At 34.4% G+C, this 19,802-nt stretch overlaps 2 protein-coding genes across 3 annotated transcripts in view; both read right to left on the minus strand.

The window, feature by feature from the left end:
• The window catches only part of LOC112524561 (putative ABC1 protein At2g40090), a 28,838-nt gene extending 17,056 nt beyond the window's left edge, over positions 1–11,782 (minus strand). For both annotated transcript variants that reach the window (XR_003070408.1, XM_025134434.1), the window contains exons 1-8: positions 11,372–11,782; positions 10,377–10,531; positions 10,105–10,230; positions 9,547–9,642; positions 9,335–9,435; positions 8,995–9,031; positions 7,732–7,950; positions 7,168–7,279 (exon numbers count right to left, since the gene is read on the minus strand). Coding sequence is in view for 1 of the 2 variants with exons in the window: in XM_025134434.1 (XP_024990202.1) it covers positions 7,168–7,279; positions 7,732–7,950; positions 8,995–9,031; positions 9,335–9,435; positions 9,547–9,642; positions 10,105–10,230; positions 10,377–10,531; positions 11,372–11,558 (1,033 nt within the window). In the remaining variant the exon portion in view is untranslated. The remainder of the gene's footprint in view (positions 1–7,167; positions 7,280–7,731; positions 7,951–8,994; positions 9,032–9,334; positions 9,436–9,546; positions 9,643–10,104; positions 10,231–10,376; positions 10,532–11,371) is intronic.
• Positions 11,783–13,381: 1,599 nt separating this feature from the next.
• Positions 13,382–17,740, minus strand: LOC112525947 (cytochrome P450 90A1-like). The gene is made up of 8 exons (XM_025136281.1): positions 17,062–17,740; positions 16,349–16,498; positions 15,963–16,217; positions 14,613–14,699; positions 14,324–14,402; positions 14,146–14,252; positions 13,694–13,812; positions 13,382–13,597 (listed from the first exon to the last, which is right to left on the minus strand). Exons 1-8 carry the CDS (start codon positions 17,593–17,595, stop codon positions 13,498–13,500), a joined length of 1,431 nt encoding a protein of 476 aa, XP_024992049.1. The 5' UTR covers positions 17,596–17,740; the 3' UTR covers positions 13,382–13,497.
• Positions 17,741–19,802: the final 2,062 nt, after the last annotated feature.

Here is a 19,802-nt window from a genome sequence, read left to right on the forward strand (position 1 = left end):
GTGACGTAAGTCTGCTCTGGCATGGAACTGGGTATTGGGTACTTCCAGACGTGGTGACGTAAGTCTGTACCGGTAAGAAACCCTGTTTTGAAGAAGAAATAAGGGTGGCATATCAAGAAGTTTACCTATGGATATAAGGGTGGCAATTGCGGGTATGGTTAATATTATCACTATCAGATACAATAATTCTAAATCGGCATTTCTTGGTGACTTGATGATTCAGAGGTATTGTTCTTAATGAAATAATAACATTGATGTTATTGAGAAGGGGAAAACGATTTATAACCAGAGACATTAATTGCCTATGATTTCCAAATGGTTTTTATAAAACTGAATAAGTTTGGGAATGGTACGGAGGAGCTCTGGTGAACAGGACCAGGGGACCTCTCTGGTCATGTGGAAAAGCTTTTAAAGTGTTTTCGGGATTTTATGACCCAGAGGCTGTGTATATATTATACAGAGGCTCTGTATGTATTATGCAGAAGCTCTGCATCGTGAAAATGGTAATTTCGCATTTTGTATCTGAGTTCTGTATCCGAGCTCTGTGTCTGAGCTCTGTATCAGAGCTCTGTCCTTTAAAATTTAATCTTTTGTAATCAATTCTCTTTAAATATCTTTATAAATGAAACAGAGAACCAGAGTCATAGTTTTATTATCTTTTCTTTTAAAATTAAAGGTAGGTCCTTTCGGACCAGAGACTCTGATTGTCCAGAGGGTCTCTGGTTGAGTTTTGATTTGTTAAATTGGGTTAAGTACAGAGGCTCTGTTCGGTAAGACCAGAGGCTCTAGTACTCAAGGGCAGAGGAGCTCTGGCCCGTTGAGCCAGAGGGGTTTTGTGGCTGTTCTGAGAGATACAGAATTCCGAGAAGGTGCATTTGTGCTATGTATTGTAGAAATTTGTTGGTTATAATTTGGGTAATAAACAGATTAGCATGCTTTTGCTAAAATATGTTCATCTATATGCAAAAGATGTTTTTATCAGGTTTTGGTGATCTTCTCCCTGTAATTGCACAGAAGAGATTCTCACTAGACCTTCCGTTCTAACCCTCATTTTGTATTTTGAAAATGTACATTGTAGGAACAGCCGGGTCACGGGATATCAAGGAGAAGGGGAAAATATGATTCCTTATTTGTTATCTGCTTTTTTGAAGATCAGCCTGTTGCCTGTATATTTTGAAGATACATGTTGCTATACATGTGATAGTACAGGGATATTCTTTTGGAATTTTTCATATGTAAATCCTGTACATATAGAATCCTTGTACTAGTGGGGCCTATGTGATGTAATCTATATTTTTTTTATATGAAATAAATGTTATATGCAAATGTGGAGAATGGGGTGTTACACTATGTTTATTTCAAATGAGTGGTAAAAACTGTGCATGGACAAAAAAAATTGAAGGAAAAGTGATTCAAAAAATTGTTATGGATGAGAAAACCTTTTGGCCTAGTGTGGTTTATTCTATTAGAACCATAGTGCCCCTTGTGCATCTTCTTCAGATAGTTGACGGTGAGACTCTTGCGGTGACATTCATTTATGAGGCAATGGATGAAGCAAATGCAAAGAATTAGAATTATGATGCGTCTTCTTATAGAGAGATTCAGGACTTATCGATACAAAGTGGGAGCATCAGTTGCATCTTTTCCGGATATTTCTTGAATCCTCGATTTAGATGGACTCCTGATACTTCTAACCAACCAAAGATTACGAGTGGATTATTCAATTGTATGGAGAGGCTCGTGAAAGATGATTCCACGTATATCAAGATTGAAAGTCAACTTGATGCGTACATATACAAACACAAATTGTTAGGGTAGAAGAGCTTTGTCAAGTTATATGACATCATCAGGTAAATACTCGTACTTTAAAAACTTCTATTTATAGAGTTTTGTACATATTATTCATTATTTTTCTTGTTTTTCATTGCAACATATAGTCAATGGTGGGATACTTATGGAGTAGAGGTGTTGGAGCTAAGATCGTTTGCGATTAAAGTTCTTGGGCTTACTTGTTATGCTTCTGAATGTGAACCTAACTGGAGTGCGTTCAATTAAGTCCACACGAAAAGGAGAAATCTCCTAACCACGGGGAGAATGAATAGCTTGGTGTACATTATGTACAAGAAGCTGAAACATCGATTTCTCAAGAAGAAGGCACGAAAAGAGGAAGAGGATCCATTAATTGTTAAAAACCTCTCCTTGGATGATGAATGGACGGCCAATCCAACTGCCAACTGATGAAACAGACAATGACGAGCCTATTAGGGATGAAGGGGACGGTTCAAATTCAAGAAATAGAAAAAGTATTAATATCGACTTAGAAGACGAAGATGATGATCATGGTTATAGATATGACGGTAGTGCTTTTCAAATTGATCATATTTCATGATTTTGTGACTAGAACTAATTAGTTTGGTAATGTTGGTTGATGTTCTGTTGAATTATGGGTTTAATAGTTTGCTTATTTGGTACCGAAATATAAAATTATGTTGTTTTTTTGTCAAGTGCTACGGATTTATGAATTTTATTGATTTATTTTTTTAGGCTTACGCTCAACGTATGCAAGAGGAAAACGCCTCGAGGCTCGTTTCCATTTTTTAAAACCTTGGATAGTACCTTTGATTCTCATGAAAATTTCTTTTTGGGGTTGTCCTAGGAAATTGGACATGTTGATATAGGTTTGTGATCGAGTTACTCGGTGATGAACAACAGCGTCATAGTGTTTAATAAAGTTCCTTGATGACCTGTTTTTATAAGATGAAGAAAGGAACCAACGGAGAGAGCTCATCAATCTCGTAACAAATTGTTTTTATTATCTTTCTCCTAGCTTATAGATGAAGGATCATGAAGAATTTTCTTAGTTGTGTTTCTTGTTTATATATTACAATTTTTTGTTAATCTAAATAAAGTAAGTCTACAGCTAGCTTCCTTAACTTCAAGAATAGATTTTAACCCCCTGATTTTCTAGCACTGACTTGCCTGAAATGTCTCATAAGATCACTAATCCAAGGTTTCCTACATTTCCCTCAATTTGGTGAACATACATCTTACATTTACAACTTGCTAATGTTATCAAGAAGCATGTTACACAGTCGCTTTGTCATCATATCTACAGGTTGAAGTCCTAATGGAACATATGGAGTACAAACCAATCCACTATCTAACTTTTCTTTAGTAAAGTGTTCGCCTATCTCTATATGTTTTATCTCTATATGTTTCATCTCTATATGTCTCATCTGGTCATGTTACACCGAGTTATAGGCTAGACTAATGGCTGATTTGTTATACCAGTGAACTTTATATGTTTGCTCCATTGGATCTTAGCTGCAGCACCTCAACTCCATAACTATCCCACCATTGAACAATATGTTTCAATGAAAAACAAGAAAAATAATGAATAATATGTACAAAACAAGAATTCCATAAATAAAAGTTTTTAAAGTATGGGCATTTGCCCGGCAGGCGTGTCATATAAATTGACAAAGCTCCTCTATACACAAAAAATCCGCATTTGTGTTTATACGCATCAAATTGACTTTCAATCTTCATATATGTGGCATCATCTTTAACGAAACTCTCCATACAATTGAGCAATCCCCTCGTAATCTACGAATGGTTAGAAGTATCAGGAGTCCATCTAAATCGAGAATTAAAGAAGTATTCGGCTGCAAGCAAGTCACGGTGCAACTAATGCTCCCACATTGAATCGATGATGTCCCAGATCTCCTTATAAGAAGACACGTCATCATCCAAATTCTTTGCAATTTTTTCCTTTGCTTCATCCATTGCCCTATAAATAAATCTCATCGCAAGAGTCTCACTGTCAACTATCTGAAGAACACGCACAAGGGGCTTTGTGGTTCTAATTGAATAAACCACACTAGGCCAAAATATTCTCTCATCTGTAACAATCTTTTCGATTGCTTTTCCTTTGGGTTTTTTCCGCCCATGCAGAATATGACCACTCATTTGATATAAACATAGTTTGTAGTGGTTGCTTCAAATCAAACATACTCTCCAACGTCAAAAGGGTCGTGGCAAATCGGGTGGTTGCAGGGCAAATAGATGTTTCTTTGCAAACTTCCTTGCTAAGCTCAATACCTATTAATGACTATATATGAAACCACTAACTCGTTTTGCTTTGATCAAAGCATTATTGCTTTGATCAAAGCATTTTCTTTTTGGGGCAATTCCCCGATTTTCTCAAGCATCAAATTGATGCAATGAACAACACATGGGGTCCAAAACAAAAAAAAAGTTTGTGTTCATTAACAAGGTTTTCGCAGCTATGTACGCACTACATTATCCTTGACTATTTAACCATGATATTTTCCCTGATCTCTTCGATGACTCCATCGAGCAATTCAAATAACTTCTATGCATCATCCACACAGTCTGACGCATCAACAGTCTTAAAGAAGGCAATTTCATGTTGATTGTTGACCAGAAAATTGATCAAGCTTTTATTTCTCATGTCTGACCAACCATCTAATAACGAGACCCCGGTATCTTTCCACGTTGCTTTGATATCATTCACTATTTCAGTAGTCGTCTTCACTTCTTTCTATATCCACATCCTCATCTTGTGTATTGTAGGAGCATTCTATCCACAACCGTACACCCCAACGGAACACAACATGCTAAAGTAAGAGGGACTTGTTGCTACATCAAATGGAATGTCATTCTCGAAAAAAAAATCTTTCGATGTCCATACACAATTTATTGCAAAGCTCCTTAGCATTCCTTTACTTGGAGACATTTTTCGTCATCTCCCACATTCCCCAGGAATCGATCCATGGGACGTCTAACCCCCCCTAGCATTCAAGGTCTCCAGGGAATGCCACTTCCACTTGCACCTCCACTTCCGTTGACCAGCAAAATAAGTCGTTGTCAACGGTTTCCTCAAAGTTTCATTGAGAAGCGAAGTTCGCATCTCGAAAGTTCTTTAAATATTGTACGACCTCGTCCTCGACTTCTGGAGGGACTTTTGGGCACGGTAAGACATCTTTATGCGTACAAGCAAGATGTTCTTTGACTCGCTTTACGCCTCTCGTGATTTCTTTGATGCAAAAGCTGCATTTCAGGTATTTCTAATCTTTTTTCCACTCTCTCCGGATACAGCAATTTCAACACTATACTTCCAAGACGGATCTTTTTGTGATCCCATTTTAATATACTATAATACAAAAACCAAAAAACAAAATTTATACCTACAAAAGGTATATGTATACATAGAAACATAATGTATACCATAAAAAACATGTGTATGCCTAAAAAAAACATGTGTATGCCTAAAAAAAACATATGTATGCATAACAAAAAACAGAATACTTGTATATATATAAACAGATTATATATAATTAATACATAAAAACAACATGTTTATAGATAAAAACAGAATATTTATGTATAAAAAGTTAAAAACAGAATATTTATTTATATGTAAACAGATTATATATAAACACGTACAAGTCCAAAACAGCATATATACAACTTACAAGTTCGAGTTAACCAGCATATTAGCATATATACAACTTACAAGTTTTGAGTTCCAACAATGAGCAATCTAGCATATAAAACAGATTATATACAATCTGTTACCAGCATATAAAACACAATTTATATATACTTATAAACGGATTATATGTTTACATAATTACATAAAAACAGATTACATACAAAATTATAAGCGTATTACATAAAAACAGAATTTATATATAAACAGATTATATATTTATGATGAGAATCCTAATATTTTAGCGCAACATGTCCCGAGTGCTTCAAGTCTACTCTAGAAGGGCCAAAAGGGCAAATCAGGAAAGTGGCTATGTTTTCTGTTAGAGGAGTGAGAAGAGAATAAAGGGCGTGGGGAGTGAGTGCATGGGGGTATGGACAATTATCTTTTTTTGATTGGCTCTTAGCTTGGTAGCTTAGAGAGAGGGATTTTCCCTGGATTACTAGTGGCTGTTTTCTATGTTTTACTCTGCTAATTCAATCAAATCTTCCTTTGTCCCATTCTCTGTTAGTTAAATTGTTTCAATCCTATTACCTCATCTCTATCAATTTACATAAATACAGATTACATAAAAGCATAATATTTATATAAAACAGATATTATTATATATGAATATACCAATTACCAGCCATTTGATTTAGATCAAGCAATGTATCAAGTATGGAATTGTGATGCAGAACTAGGTTACCAGCATGCATACATGATATAAATAATATAGTTAATTACATAAGAAACAGCATATATACAAGTTTTAGTTCGGGTTACCAACTTACCAGCAAATATACATGATATAAGTACAGTACACAGAGATTACCAGCAATAGAAGATGCAGTATAAAGAACATGCAATATATAAAATGTTTTATTATAAGTTAAGTTATACTGGCATATGTACATGTAAAAAAAACAGAATAAGTACACAATACACAGCCATAACATAAAAGAGCATGCAGTATATAAAGAGTTTGGGTTACCAGCAATAGAAGATATCTTGGAGAGAACTGAGAAGAAGCAGAAAATTTTGGGGAGACACAGAAAAATTTGGGAAGACGATACACTTTCCATATAGTAGTAGGTTTCTTTTAAGTTTTAATCTTTACTTTAATTATGAAAAATCAAGATTATCTGCAATTTTGGCAGAAACATGCGCCTCCCATCGCCCCACTGCCTCACCGATCAGGGGCGTACGTTAGATCTGGGGGCTCAGAGGCGCCTCATAAAGATTTTGGATCCGAACTGCCCTGAGGTGTGCCTCGATGTGCACGTCTCTGGCGTTTTTAAAACCATGGTAATATGTATTACTTGTGACAATCAAATACAGAGAAAAGAAGTAAGATTCTTCATATCTAATCTACTTTAGTAGTTTAGAGAACCTATAATTTTCATATCAATTTAAGTGGAAAAACTCAAGATGTAACAAACGCCTCTCATTTGAATACGAAAATTATTAAACCGAAGCCATATGAAAGTTTAGAAGTTTGCAGTACTTGTCATTATTAGAAAGGAGGTTTAATAGTTTCACTAGTTTCTTTAACTATATCAACTTAGTGCTCTATATAAACTGATATAGGAAAATACGAGCCAATATTACAGACAACTTGAATTCATGGTATGAGAATTCAAGCTTGCATATTCAGGAACAAAATGACTTACCAAAAATGCTACTTCTACCCAAAGGCAAAGCACGAACTAGCAAGTTAGCAGCATGTGGATCACAGTGCACAAATCCATGTTTGAACATCATTTCAGCAAAAGTTTGACTAACCTGCATTCAGTTAAGCTGAATTCTTATAAACGTTCAACAACCAAAAACTTAAAATAGATTTTAAAAATGAAATGAAAATCAAGGAGTGATTGACTTATTGGACCATCATTCGTGGCTTTTGTTGCAAGAAAACCATTGTTCCTATGAATATGAAAAAACAAATACTACACTTAAGAACAGGCAATTCTAGACAGAAGTGCCAAGTGTGATGGTTTTTTCTTGTACATTTCCAAGATTTGTCAAAAATCATTCATTCTTGCAAGCTATATTGTTTTTGAGCATTTTTGCAAGATCAATTGTTAGTTTGCCACAAGAAGCCAAGTACCACTATGCAAGAAATCATGCCAAAGCAATTCAAAGTCATCGAAACACAAGTCTTAAAATTACTTTATCTTGATAACTTCATGTATATCAGGTATACCCAAAGAGAAAAAAAGATGAAATGGGCTTACTAATTTTGAAATGTCATGTGGTTGAATTCCAAGTTTTTTGATGCTCTTTAAATCATTCACTTGTGCACCTTCTATGAACTCCATGGTCAACACTTTTGTGGTACTTAGACTCCAATAGATTGTAGGAGCATATATGTAGTCTGCAATATGAGGAGATAACCTTCGAAAGTTATCCATACATTGTACGCTGTTCTTGGCTTCATTTAAGAAATCTAGCTCCTGATAGCCATCATTATAAAGTTAAAGGTCATAAACAGATTATTTTGAGCACCTATGGCTGCATACATAACGACAGAAGATGCTGCAATGTATAAGTAACAAGCATTTAAGATAGAGCAAAATAAACCACAAGGGTGGTGCCTGATTGGTTTGAGCTTGGGCTCCAAAGGTCAAAAGTGCCTGGAGGTCCCAGGTTCAAATCCAAGGAGGAATAAAAATCCTCTTGTGGCCACGGAGGTTCAAATGCGGTGACTCCGGGCTACCTGCAAAGCAGGTGGTCACCTGGGATTAGTCGGCTCACGTACGGGTTGGATATTCAGGTTAATTAAAAAAAATGGAGCAAAATATCTTTTTACAGCATGCAGCATACATTAAGACGTGACTTATCTAATTAAACACACACGAGCAAATCGTGTAAAGGGTAAAGACTGCTTTATGCATATTCAGGCAGGCAGATCTAGGAATTTCAGAGCAGAGGGCCCCCCCATAAAATATTGTGCATATACTTAAAATAATTAGGAAAAAGAAAATAAAAATAGAAGGCAAAACAATAACAATGTCAATGCATTAAACAGTTGAACTAGTTCAGGGATGGAAAGAAAGAAAATAATAATGAAAGGGAGGGAAAGAGGCACCTTCTGCCATTGGAGTTTAAGAGCTAAAAATTTCTTTTCCCATATAAATAGCTACTTTAACCTATGATGATTTACAATCATTGATGGAGGGTTATCACCTTCTAAAGAATTGAAAAACTTGTCTACGATAGAAAGAGAAACATAACTGCAAAAGGGAGAAAACAAGCAGGATGCATTTTGGATCTGAATGGAAGAATTCAAAATTTTTGTTCCCATAAAAATAACTACTTCAACAGCTACAAGGATTTCCCATTAATGATCAGCTCTAAAGATATTCTAAAATTTCAGCCAAGGTACAAAGCCAATTTCTTCCTTTTTATGGGTGATCCTATGACCATCCTCCCTATAACGTAGATCCACCATCCTAATGCATTTTGAGATAATAGTTTCAAAAATTCTCAAATCGAACCTTGGGTGAAGTTTCACGTACTTCATCTACCAACCACCTACATCAAAACCAAGCAAAATTTAAGTCGTATGCAATATAATAGTAAGGTCTTGACATCAAGTTTAGATTTGAGCACTCAAACTTCAAGATTCTTATACTCCGGTCAAAAGATATGGTTGATTCAGAATCGTACAAACATGTAAGCTTAATAGGCAAGCATATACTAAGTATCTACATTAGAGCATCCTTTGATTTTGTATATTCATATGAACTGTTTGAAATAACATAGAGCATAATGGAGACCATAGCTATAGCGATAGAATCTTCAAAAAACGATAGGCAATAGGACAAAGACATGAACCTGTAATCAAATGACGGAAAGAAGCGGTGCAAAGTGTTTACAATCACTTCCACTGTGGCAAAATCAGCAGCTGCAGTATCTGTCATATGGGTATGCTGTACCTGGAACAAAGACAAAGGATCAAATGACGATCTTGAGATTTCTATCAACTAGCATGAGACTGTTCTTGCATATAAAACCCAAAATGATTGGAGCATGATAAGAGTTGAAACCTTCACAGCAACTTTTTGCCCATCATGAGTACGAGCAACATGAACTTGTGCAAGGGAAGCACTTGCAATTGGAACAGGATCGAACTCCTCAAATATCTGAGTGATAAAGCTTGACTCAGTTTCATGACTCAAAATAGGGAGGAAAATATATGTTGGACTCTTGTACTATTGAGTGAAATAAGTTATGTCCATGTACTATAAGAATCATTAATCTGGCCATTGTACTTCATATTCGATCACTTTTTGACCAAAAACAGTGATTTGACCAGTTTGCCTATAAGAATGATATTATGTTAGTGTTCATCAGGGATAAATGTGTAAATAAAAAAAATAGGCCGAAAAATAAAATTAAATGGGCAAAAGATGATTAAAACATAAGATATTGGTCGAAAGACAATTTAGTCATTTGCCCAAGGAATAAACACAGTTTTCCCCTCGAAATACCAAGAGAAAGTATGCATCTGTGATTAAAATTAAATTACGACAGCAAGCAACGAATGCGGCGTCCATGCCGAGATTTCATACAGAATCTGGAAAATGATAGGATATGTTAAGTACCTCTTCAGGTGCCCCACCAAGCTCTTTCTTCACAACTTGGCAGACTTGATCATAGGTAGAAGTTGGGCATCTATTCAACATTGACTCCCTCATTGTCTTAGCATACTCTAGTGGTACCAAATAGTCCTAAACGACCAAACAGTAATTAGCCCAACAAAAGATAACTACTTTTTCCAAGTCATCATGTACCATAGCAGCTCAATCTTGAAATCACAAACTAAGTTTCTTGAAACTAATTGTGGGTATCCACAACAAAGACCAGGTCATCGTACCAGTTGACCAACATGTTGACCAAGTTTGATATAAATTCCACCATTTTTGAAACATAGCTCTTCAAGCCTACGTGCGCTCCTGGTGTGAACTTCATGCTTAACTCTTACCCTCTCATCGCTATCTTCTGGCAGTCCCATTAGTGAATACTCATAATCTAAAAGCACACCAACATTTACCATGCTTAGAATCAATCGGAAGTTTATTAAGGTCAATTGCATTGAATAGAAAATCCTGTATATGGAACATCCATATTTACGACTAGCATGAACTAAAGAGCCTCGTTTCCTAATTTGATTCACACTTGTTCCCCTCAAGAGATCAACAATGAGTTGTATGCCTCCAAAATAAGTAACATACAATGACCTTAATCTTCACAACAATACCCAACAGAGAATAGTGATATTTGAGCATGTACATAGCAATTAACAAACACTTCTAATGACCCATACAACACTATTGTTGCTTTCTGTTGTATATGGAGCCTGATTCAAATTGAAACCAGTCAACTATCTTTAGATCCAATTGAGTCAGTTATTTTGGGTAACTAATGTTTGAGAATTGAGGTATTGTCCTTTAAAAGGTTGCATTTTTCAGTGGAATGAACTTGTATCATGACATAATTCAAGAATCATATAAGTAAAATCCTAGCAATTCATGGATCAAATCAAAGCATTTTGCTGAACCACATAATATAATGTAATGCTCCCTAAGTAAACAGTATGTATGATTAAAAGTGGCAAGAATAACTACAACCAAAATTAAGTATGAAGTTATTTCTGCAAATTTCAAGGGACGCCCAATAAGAAACAGTTGCAAGTAAATAGTAATCTACTGAAGTAGATAATTTGAATTGAAAAAACAGCCCATTTGACCGCAAAAGTCAGCAGCGAGACAAAAACAAATTAAAGAATAATCACTACAACTTACAAATCCAAATTTATTTATATTTGAGAACTGTAAGATTAAAAATTTCAAAAGAATTAAAGAAACGTACCGAAGGCAATGGTAGCAGCAGTGACTGAGAGGCGAAAGAGGCGGACAGGGACGGCGGTGCAGAGCTTGAGAGAGGTTGCAGGATCGTCGGAGTTAGCAATTGTAGCTGCAGCAGCTCCGCAGCCCAAGGCGGTGGCAGCAAAGGCGATCTTCCATTTAGAAGGCCAAAGAGATCGCCGCACCGCCATGTTTGTCAGCAGGGGGTTTTCCTCCGACAAAACAGATGTAATAGGGTAGGATGACAAGTGAACAGAAGCAAAACAAAATCTATTGGGTATATATTCAACCAAAAAGCCATGGATGAATCAACAAGGGGCGGGAACACCCATAATCACTGCCTTCTTCCGGAGAAGGGTAGGTTTTTATCAGTCTTTTTCTCTTTGGTTTTTTCTCCGTGTAGAACAATTTGCCTACAAGATTAATCGCTCTGTCAAAAAAATTCATGGATTATTTGGTGATTCTTTCCGAAATATAATTGAAGTTTTATTTTATAAATTTAAATAAATTAGCTCATTTTTTAAATATTATATTAATGGTACTCGTGCAAAATAGCATGATAAATCTCGATTTTATTGTTTAGTTTTTATTCTTTGTCTCTATCGATATAATAGAATTTTATATGGTTTTGAGTAAACGGTAATGTTTTTTTAATTAAAATATCAATTTGAAGATAACTTAAAAATTTATTAAAAAATAAATCGATAATAGTATCAAATTAACTATTTAATAGTTCTAGTATTTTTTTTTGTGTAACTTTTCTAGTTTATTTTTTTATTGTAATTTACTTTAAATTTAATACAAAATAATTTATTTTTGGTTTAATAATATAATTTTTTATAAATATAATAATTAAATTCAATAATTATCTTAATTATATTTTAAATTTTTATATTTAAAATAGATGTTTATCATGTATTTGATTATTTTTATTAGCAGTTAGTTACACAAATTTAAAAATGAATTTTTAATAAGTTGTACTTACGTAAAATTACTTGTAATCTTAAATTTTAAGTAATATGCATCAATAAACAGTACTTCATACATAAAAAATAATTTTTAAGAGTTTTTGTCAAATGCTTTATAATATAGTACGGATATTTTTTAAATTTTTTTGAACTGGAGTTATATTTTTCAATTTTTTATTATTTTTATATAATAATATTGAATATGAATGTTAGGTTAGTCATTAATTTTAAATATTAAGGAGCATCTTCAACACTTATATCATTTAGAAATTTTTGAGATTTTAGGAAATTTTACTTCAGCAACTACGCTAAACTCTTATTTAAAATAAAGAAAAAAATGAGATAATAGAAAATTCTCCAAATTTAAAAGAAAAGAGAAAAATATCACATAACCTATTGAAAATACTAAAGATAAATAATTCTTATATTATCATCAAGTAATTGAATCGTTCATGGAAAATAACTGATTTTATGTTATAAAATTTGTGCGAACGTTTTGTTTATGTGATGATTTTCTTTTTTCAGTGAAGGTTTCTTTTGTAATAAATAGTTGTTACATTCGAAAAAAAATAGTTGAATGCTTACATTAAATTTCATGAAAATTTCTATTGCTTCTTGTAAATGTTATGTTGTTATTTGAGATTAAGATAAACAATAAGAGAACAGAGAAGATGACAAAAATGTACAAATAATTGAACCATCAAAATAAAAACCAATGGGTTGTTTGTTTACCTTTTAATAGTTCTATTAAGCGATAATCTCTGAATCGTTAAAAGGTGAATCTTGTTTGACAAAAAAAAAAGTTTGCGTCTTAATGGTTTTAAAACCCTTTGAATGATTGTGTATCATAGGTCTCCCTTAATCATTCAGCGCCATAATTTCAATGTAAACATTTACCAAACAATTTATATTTCAATTTGCACTATATCATAAGAGTCTCTTAATCATTCTGACCACTTAATAATTCAGCAACTATTAGACAACCTCTAAACGAATTAAAGATGTGTGATATCTTCAAGTTATTGCATATACATAAACACCAATCAACCATAAAAAATTATCGATATCATCTTGCAAATTTTCTTGAGCTAAAATTATATGAAACATTTTTTTTAATTTTTCAAAATATAACCCATTATTTTTCTATTTTCTAATTTTTACATCATCCTACCACATTACGATGTTCCATGATGATAGGATACCGCTTTTGTGTCCTTGTCGTCGGAAAAAACACCAATTTATCTTTTTCTGCGGGCTTCCAACTGAAATACAAGTTTCAGTTTTGAGTGATAATATTTTAACTGATGGATGGAAAAGATCAAGTGGGTGAAACACAAGTATTCGTTTGTTTTGGTTACCTGAAACGAGTAACGAGATGGTGAAGGAAAACAGAAAGTGCCACTTTTGCTAGCTCGTAACCGGGGCATCTCCTTGGTCCTCCTCCAAATGGCATGAAATTTGTTGGATCCGATGTTTTCTGTTTAAAAATTATAAAAGATCAAATAATTCACATGTGAATAAACAAAGGCAAGGGAGTGACCTTAAGTACTCGCCAACAAAAAAAATGTTTTCTCGTCAAACATAGTTGTTGCTAAAAGGCCAAAATCTAGCGTTCCATTTTTGAGACACATTGCCTCGGTATTTCTCTTGTTTGTAACTCTGCACATCTTAATTATTATGTTTTCAAGCATCATATCATGTCTTATCGACTCTTTCACACACATTCATGGTGAATGAGATGCCAGTTTAGATAATACGATACAACAGTTGTATTTAACGTTTTCTGATATATAGAGAAAGGAATAAAAACCTGCCATCTCCAAGGGTCAAATACACGAGCATCTTCGAAGTTATCTTGACCAAGATGAACGGCTCGAAGCGAAGTAAAGACTTTTGATCCTTTCGGAATTGTATAACCTACTTAAACCAGAAGAATTAATCATCTTTAAATTTAGGGAAAATGTCTTAATGCATACATTTAACCATACCTTTAATCGTAACATCAGTCATCGCTCTCCTGAATACACCACTGATAATGTTAGAGAGCCTCAAGGTTTCGTTCACAACCTGAGAATACAACACATAATATACACCTTTGATCATTTATCGCATTCTTCTTGTATTTTTAGTTTTATGGGTCTCACGATATCAATTAACTGCGACCATTAGCAGATTCTTTTTTTATCTGTCATAACTACTTAAATGTTAAATGTAAACATAACGACCCTTTGAAAACAAACGACATTTCTATAGAAATAACAGGATAATTGAACGTACACATTGTGTGAATGGCATAGACTTGTAATCGTCCCATTCAAGAGCCACGGACGTCCCTTTCTTTGCCCTAATGGCATCATGTTCTTCCTGTAGATATCACGATCGTAAAATAAGTTTTCGTGTATAGCATTTTATCACATGTTATGGATGTTAAAGGATTATAATACACGAGGCTCCTTTTTTATAAACCAAATAATTCATACAAACTTAGAATTTTTAGCACAGATAAGTAGAACAATAAAAAGTGGAACGACTTCGTACTTAAAAAAGAAAGACCTATTTGTTTTTTCAAAATTATTTTTTAATACCTCTGAAGTTTGATTTGTTTAGACGTTTGGGTATTAAGGTAGTTTGTTTTATTTATAAAATAAGAGCTTAAAAGCTCTAAATGTCATTTGAAATTTTAAGTTGTAAATGTATCACTTAATACCTCTTAATCCTAATCCGCCCTCTACTAAATGGTTCATATTTTTTGGGCTGGAAAAGATTTGTTAGCAAAAACTATTTATCTTTTATAGTTTTGTAAAAAAAAACTATTTATCTTTTATATTTTTGCAATAGTTTGACCGATTCAGATTTCAGACTTCAAATGTAAAAACAAACAATCTTATTGATCCAGATTTCAAACTTCAGAACCACCTCTTATAAATTAGAAGTAAAAATCAAACTTCAGATTTCAGCACCTCTTAAAAAACAAGCGCAACCGCAGTCTAAAGCTTTTAGTTTCCACACAGTACAATCAAATGCAAGTCTTTAATTAGTTTATTTCTTGTTATAGAATTTAGAAATATTAGTTAAATCTTTGAAGAGTTTATATGTAATCGGGGATGTTGTGAGAAATTGGTCTTCATAAAGATCGTAACATTTTAAGCGCTTAGGGGCCGTTTACCAAATGTTGGGTTCGGGTAAGCGTTTACCAAGTCACGTTACCTCACCGGACGAATATGGTAAGAACCAAAAATCTTACTCGAAAAGAGCGAGACAAAGACCAAGAGTCTTACCCGGTAAATGAGGGCGACGACTTTTACCACGGTAAGTGGGGGCGACGACTTTTACCACGGTAAGCACTTACCGGGTAAATTGTTGCATGTGATGTCATTTTGGTGGACTAAAATCTTACTCAATAAGTAAATAATAGTATTAATTTTTATTGATAAACATTTACCGGGTAAGTATTTAGTAAACGACCCCTAATCTCTATTGTAGAAATGTGAGTTAAATATTCAAATTTTTTTAAATAAGGAATTGCATTTATTTTTCATCCTCAAATTATCATAAAATTATCATCTTGTTGCATCACATGAAAATATATTTGCTATTCATATATATGTTTAAGGTGAGGGTACAAACCTTGAGCTCAGCAAGGGCCAATGGCGTATCCGTGAGAAACTTTACGGCAAGAGTCATGGTGGTCGAAGTGGTGTCGTAACCCGCAACCAACAACGACACTAGGAAATCCACGATCTCGTCATCACAAAAGATTACGTCATCGCCATCACTATCAAACAACGCTGCCAGCATGTCATTCTTCTTCACCCCTCTCTCCCTCTCTCTCCGCCGCTCTCTCACCACCAAATTTAACGCCTCCGTCACCCTTTTTCTCGCCTTCAAAAACACCCGACGTCACAACATCATAATTACCAAATTATCTTTGTTTGAATGCATTTTTTGTTCTAACGAAAGCGTACACGACCGTTTTATACTAAATTTGACAGGAAAACTTTCTAAACATGTACCTGAATAGCACGACGATAAGTGAGTGAGAAAAAAGGGAGAGGGATGCAGAAGAAGCCTTCGATAACGAGCATGTATTCTTTCCTTAAATTCTCGGTCCACTCACAAGGATCAATGCTCAAAAGTTGCTTCAACGTTAACTCAAACGTTATCTGCATAATTTATAAAAAACGAAAAAATAAAAATTCAAAATTGATCTTATAATATAATTAGATGTTTCTCACTTTGTTACTTTTTTGAATTTACACATGGAATGAAATAAACACAATGATGTCCCCTTCCATTTACTTTTGTATCAAGTAGTTGCATCTAGATTGGGATTAGGCACATGACCAAACACAATATTGCATCATACATCATCATTTAAGTAATACCTCCTCTTTACATTATAATATAACATAAGAGTGTTCGCACAATACAATACAACGAAATACATAGTAATTTTAATATTTCATTTTATTTTTTATCTCAGTCGATGTTATAATATGGTTTCATGTGATTTTGAAAAAGCTATAAATTTGACGAATTTGTTTTTTTTAATTAATGGTCATTTATTTTTAAGAAAAAGAATATTTATGAAAGAATAAAGAAGCCACATGAAATTTAGCTCTGACAATCTGTCACAATCAAAAATGCCCTGTTCGTAACTCGCCCGATTCAACTCACATTTTGAACATTCAAAACGCAAAATTGACAGAAACAGCGATGTTGTTACCTTTTTGGCTTCTTCCATCAGTAGAATCCGACCGGTCCACGAATCCAAATTGAGCCGTACCAGCCGGTCTATATCAACCAACAAATGGTCCTTGATGATGGTGGAATTCGCAAAACTCATAGTCAAAGAATGCATTCTTCGATGAAGACTGCCTCTCATAAGCAACAACGAATGTTTCCCAACCAGATTCGATATCGAACCGGGATAACTCGACTCGAACAACCGTCCCTCATTCTGCAAAATGAACCGGTTCGTCTCCGCATCGGCCGAGAAAATAGTTCGTTCTCCGAACACATGTGTTGTGAAAACGGTGCCGTATTTGGACACACGTGCGTCGATGAAGGGTTCTGGATTCTCCGTCTTGTAAGCGGATATGAGCTGGAAGGTTTCACCGATCAGCGGTAAACCGATGCTTCCCGGCGGCATACGGCCTTTCCGTCGCGAGGCGGTGGTGGTGCGAAGGAGGAAGAAGATGATTGTAGAGAGAGAAAGAGTAAAGAGTAGAGAGAGAAACAAGTCGTCCATGGTTATCATACCTGTAAGCTCACAATTGATGGGTGTATTGTAAATATTAGATTGAAGTGTTTGATTTTCTCTCTCACACAGCTACTGTGTGTTTAAGGGTCAGAGAGAGAGGGGATGGAGGAGGCCATTAATGGAGGAAGCACACGAATGGTTGCATATGAAAGGGAAGGAAACGAACGCAAAAAGGTGACAAGAAAGGGGAGGAATTTGATGTCGGCATAATTTTGGAGTTTTTCGGAAAAATTACTTTGGATTTGTACATTTCGTATTGCAAATTGTACCAAATTGCATGGAAATATCTTGAAATTCAAATTAAAGATGATAAAAGCATTTTCAACATGTATTTAAAACAAATATTTTTAACCATAAGGTTGGTGTTTGATTGGTTTGAGTTTGACTCCAAATATCAAAAGTATCAAGAGATTTTAGGTTCAAATCCAAGGAGAAATAAAAATTCTCTTGTGGTCACGGAGGTTCAAATACGGTGATTTCAGGCTTTTTGCAAAGCAGGTGGTTGTCATGAGATTAGTTGGCTCGTATAACTGGTTGGATGTCCAGGTTAATAAAAAACAAGCATTTTCATAACGGGAGAGGAAAAAAAGAACAATTTCTAGGTGATTGCCTTTGTTAGTCCACATCCCAAATTAGGGTTTACTTTGAAGTCGAAGATCGATGAACAGGTGTTATCGGAGGACGAATCATGAAATCCCAACGAGCATGAATAGTCATATTGTCCTTGTTCAGATCAGTTTGGAAAGATCTCGTCTGGAGCAGATTTGATCGTATTGAACAGTCATACCATCCTTCTTCAGAGTATATCTACATCCCACCACCACTCTCTATCTCTCTTTCTATATCTTATTTTCTCTAATTTAACATACATTAAAGCATAACTGTTGGAATCTTATTATAATATATCTCTATTTTAACCTAACTGTCGTAAATGGTTTATTTTATATATTTGTATATCTTGTATTGCAAATTGTATCACCGAAAATCCATCAAGACAAACTTTTTATTAAAGCTTTTTGAGAAAATCGAACTTATAAGGAGAAAAGAGAAGTTTTCTACTCCATAAGCAAGGAAAAGGGTTTAATACCGATAGTTTTTCACAATATTTTATTGTTGATATTTTTATTATAACAAGAAAACATTTGAATGTCTTTTTTTATATATACAAATTGTGGGTTTTGATCCAAATGTCTTTTATTATTTTTTTGATTAATATGGATATCCAACCCGTTATGCGAGCTGACTAATATTAAAACGACCACCTGCTTTGCAGATAACCCGAAGTCACCGCATTTGAATCTCCGTGGCCACAAGGGGGTTTTTATTCCTCATTGGATTTGAATCTGGGACCTCCTGGTACTTTTGACTTTTGGAGCCAAGTTCAAACCAATCAGGCACCACCCTTGTGGTTAATGTATTTTATTATTAACACAAAGCTTATGATTTTAAAGAGTTCAAACAAATTTTATTTCTTAATCAACAAATTTAATCACATTAAGGGGATGTTTACCAAACGCTTACCCGGATAAGCATTTATCAAGCAACATTACCTCACCGGATGAATATAGCAATGACCAAGAATCTTATCCGGTAAGAACGAGACAAGAACTAAGATTTTTACCCGGTAAGTGAAGACGATGACTCTTACCATGGTAAATTGTTGCATACGATGTTGTTTTGATAGACTAAAATCTTACCCGATAAGTAAATAATAGTTTTAAATTTTACCAGTAAGTACTTATCGGATAAATGTTTATAAACCGTCCCTAAGTATATTTTATATTTTATGCATATGATTAAAACAATAATTTATTAATTATTTTATATAAAAAAACAAAATGAGAAATTTAAATTAGGTTTTTGGAGGGGGATAAAGTTAGTAGTGTTTTGATGTGAGAGCATGTTCTATCACATGGCCGCATGAGGTACGCATTAATACGCTACCCACCCGATAAAACCTTCAAGGTCTCTCTCAATGCTAAGTTGTGCCCACAAATATGCCATTTCGCTTTTTTCTCTTAAACTCCAAATTACAAAAATGCCCCTTATCATCCCATATATTCTCAATTTAGTTTTTAATTTCATCTGTTTCAGTTACCAAATGTTCGGGTGAGTATGGAAAAAATCAAGAATCTTACCTAATGAAAGGTAAAATAAAGGTTGAGAATCATATACGATAAATGAGAGAAAAGACTTTTAACAGG

The sequence above is a fragment of the Cynara cardunculus genome (assembly GCF_001531365.2).
Source record: "Cynara cardunculus var. scolymus isolate 2C chromosome LG 13, CcrdV1, whole genome shotgun sequence".
Lineage (NCBI taxonomy): Eukaryota > Viridiplantae > Streptophyta > Magnoliopsida > Asterales > Asteraceae > Cynara > Cynara cardunculus.

Excerpts from the sequence above, each read along its gene's own strand:
- LOC112525947 (XM_025136281.1), bottom strand. The coding sequence starts at position 17,595 with ATGATAACCATGGACGACTTGTTTCTCTCTCTACTCTTTACTCTTTCT. Across the intron at positions 14,403-14,612 it reads CTATGCCATTCACACAATGT|GTTGTGAACGAAACCTTGAG; the intron begins GTACGTTCAATT and ends TTGTATTCTCAG. Across the intron at positions 13,598-13,693 it reads CATCTCGTTACTCGTTTCAG|TTGGAAGCCCGCAGAAAAAG; the intron begins GTAACCAAAACA and ends CTTGTATTTCAG.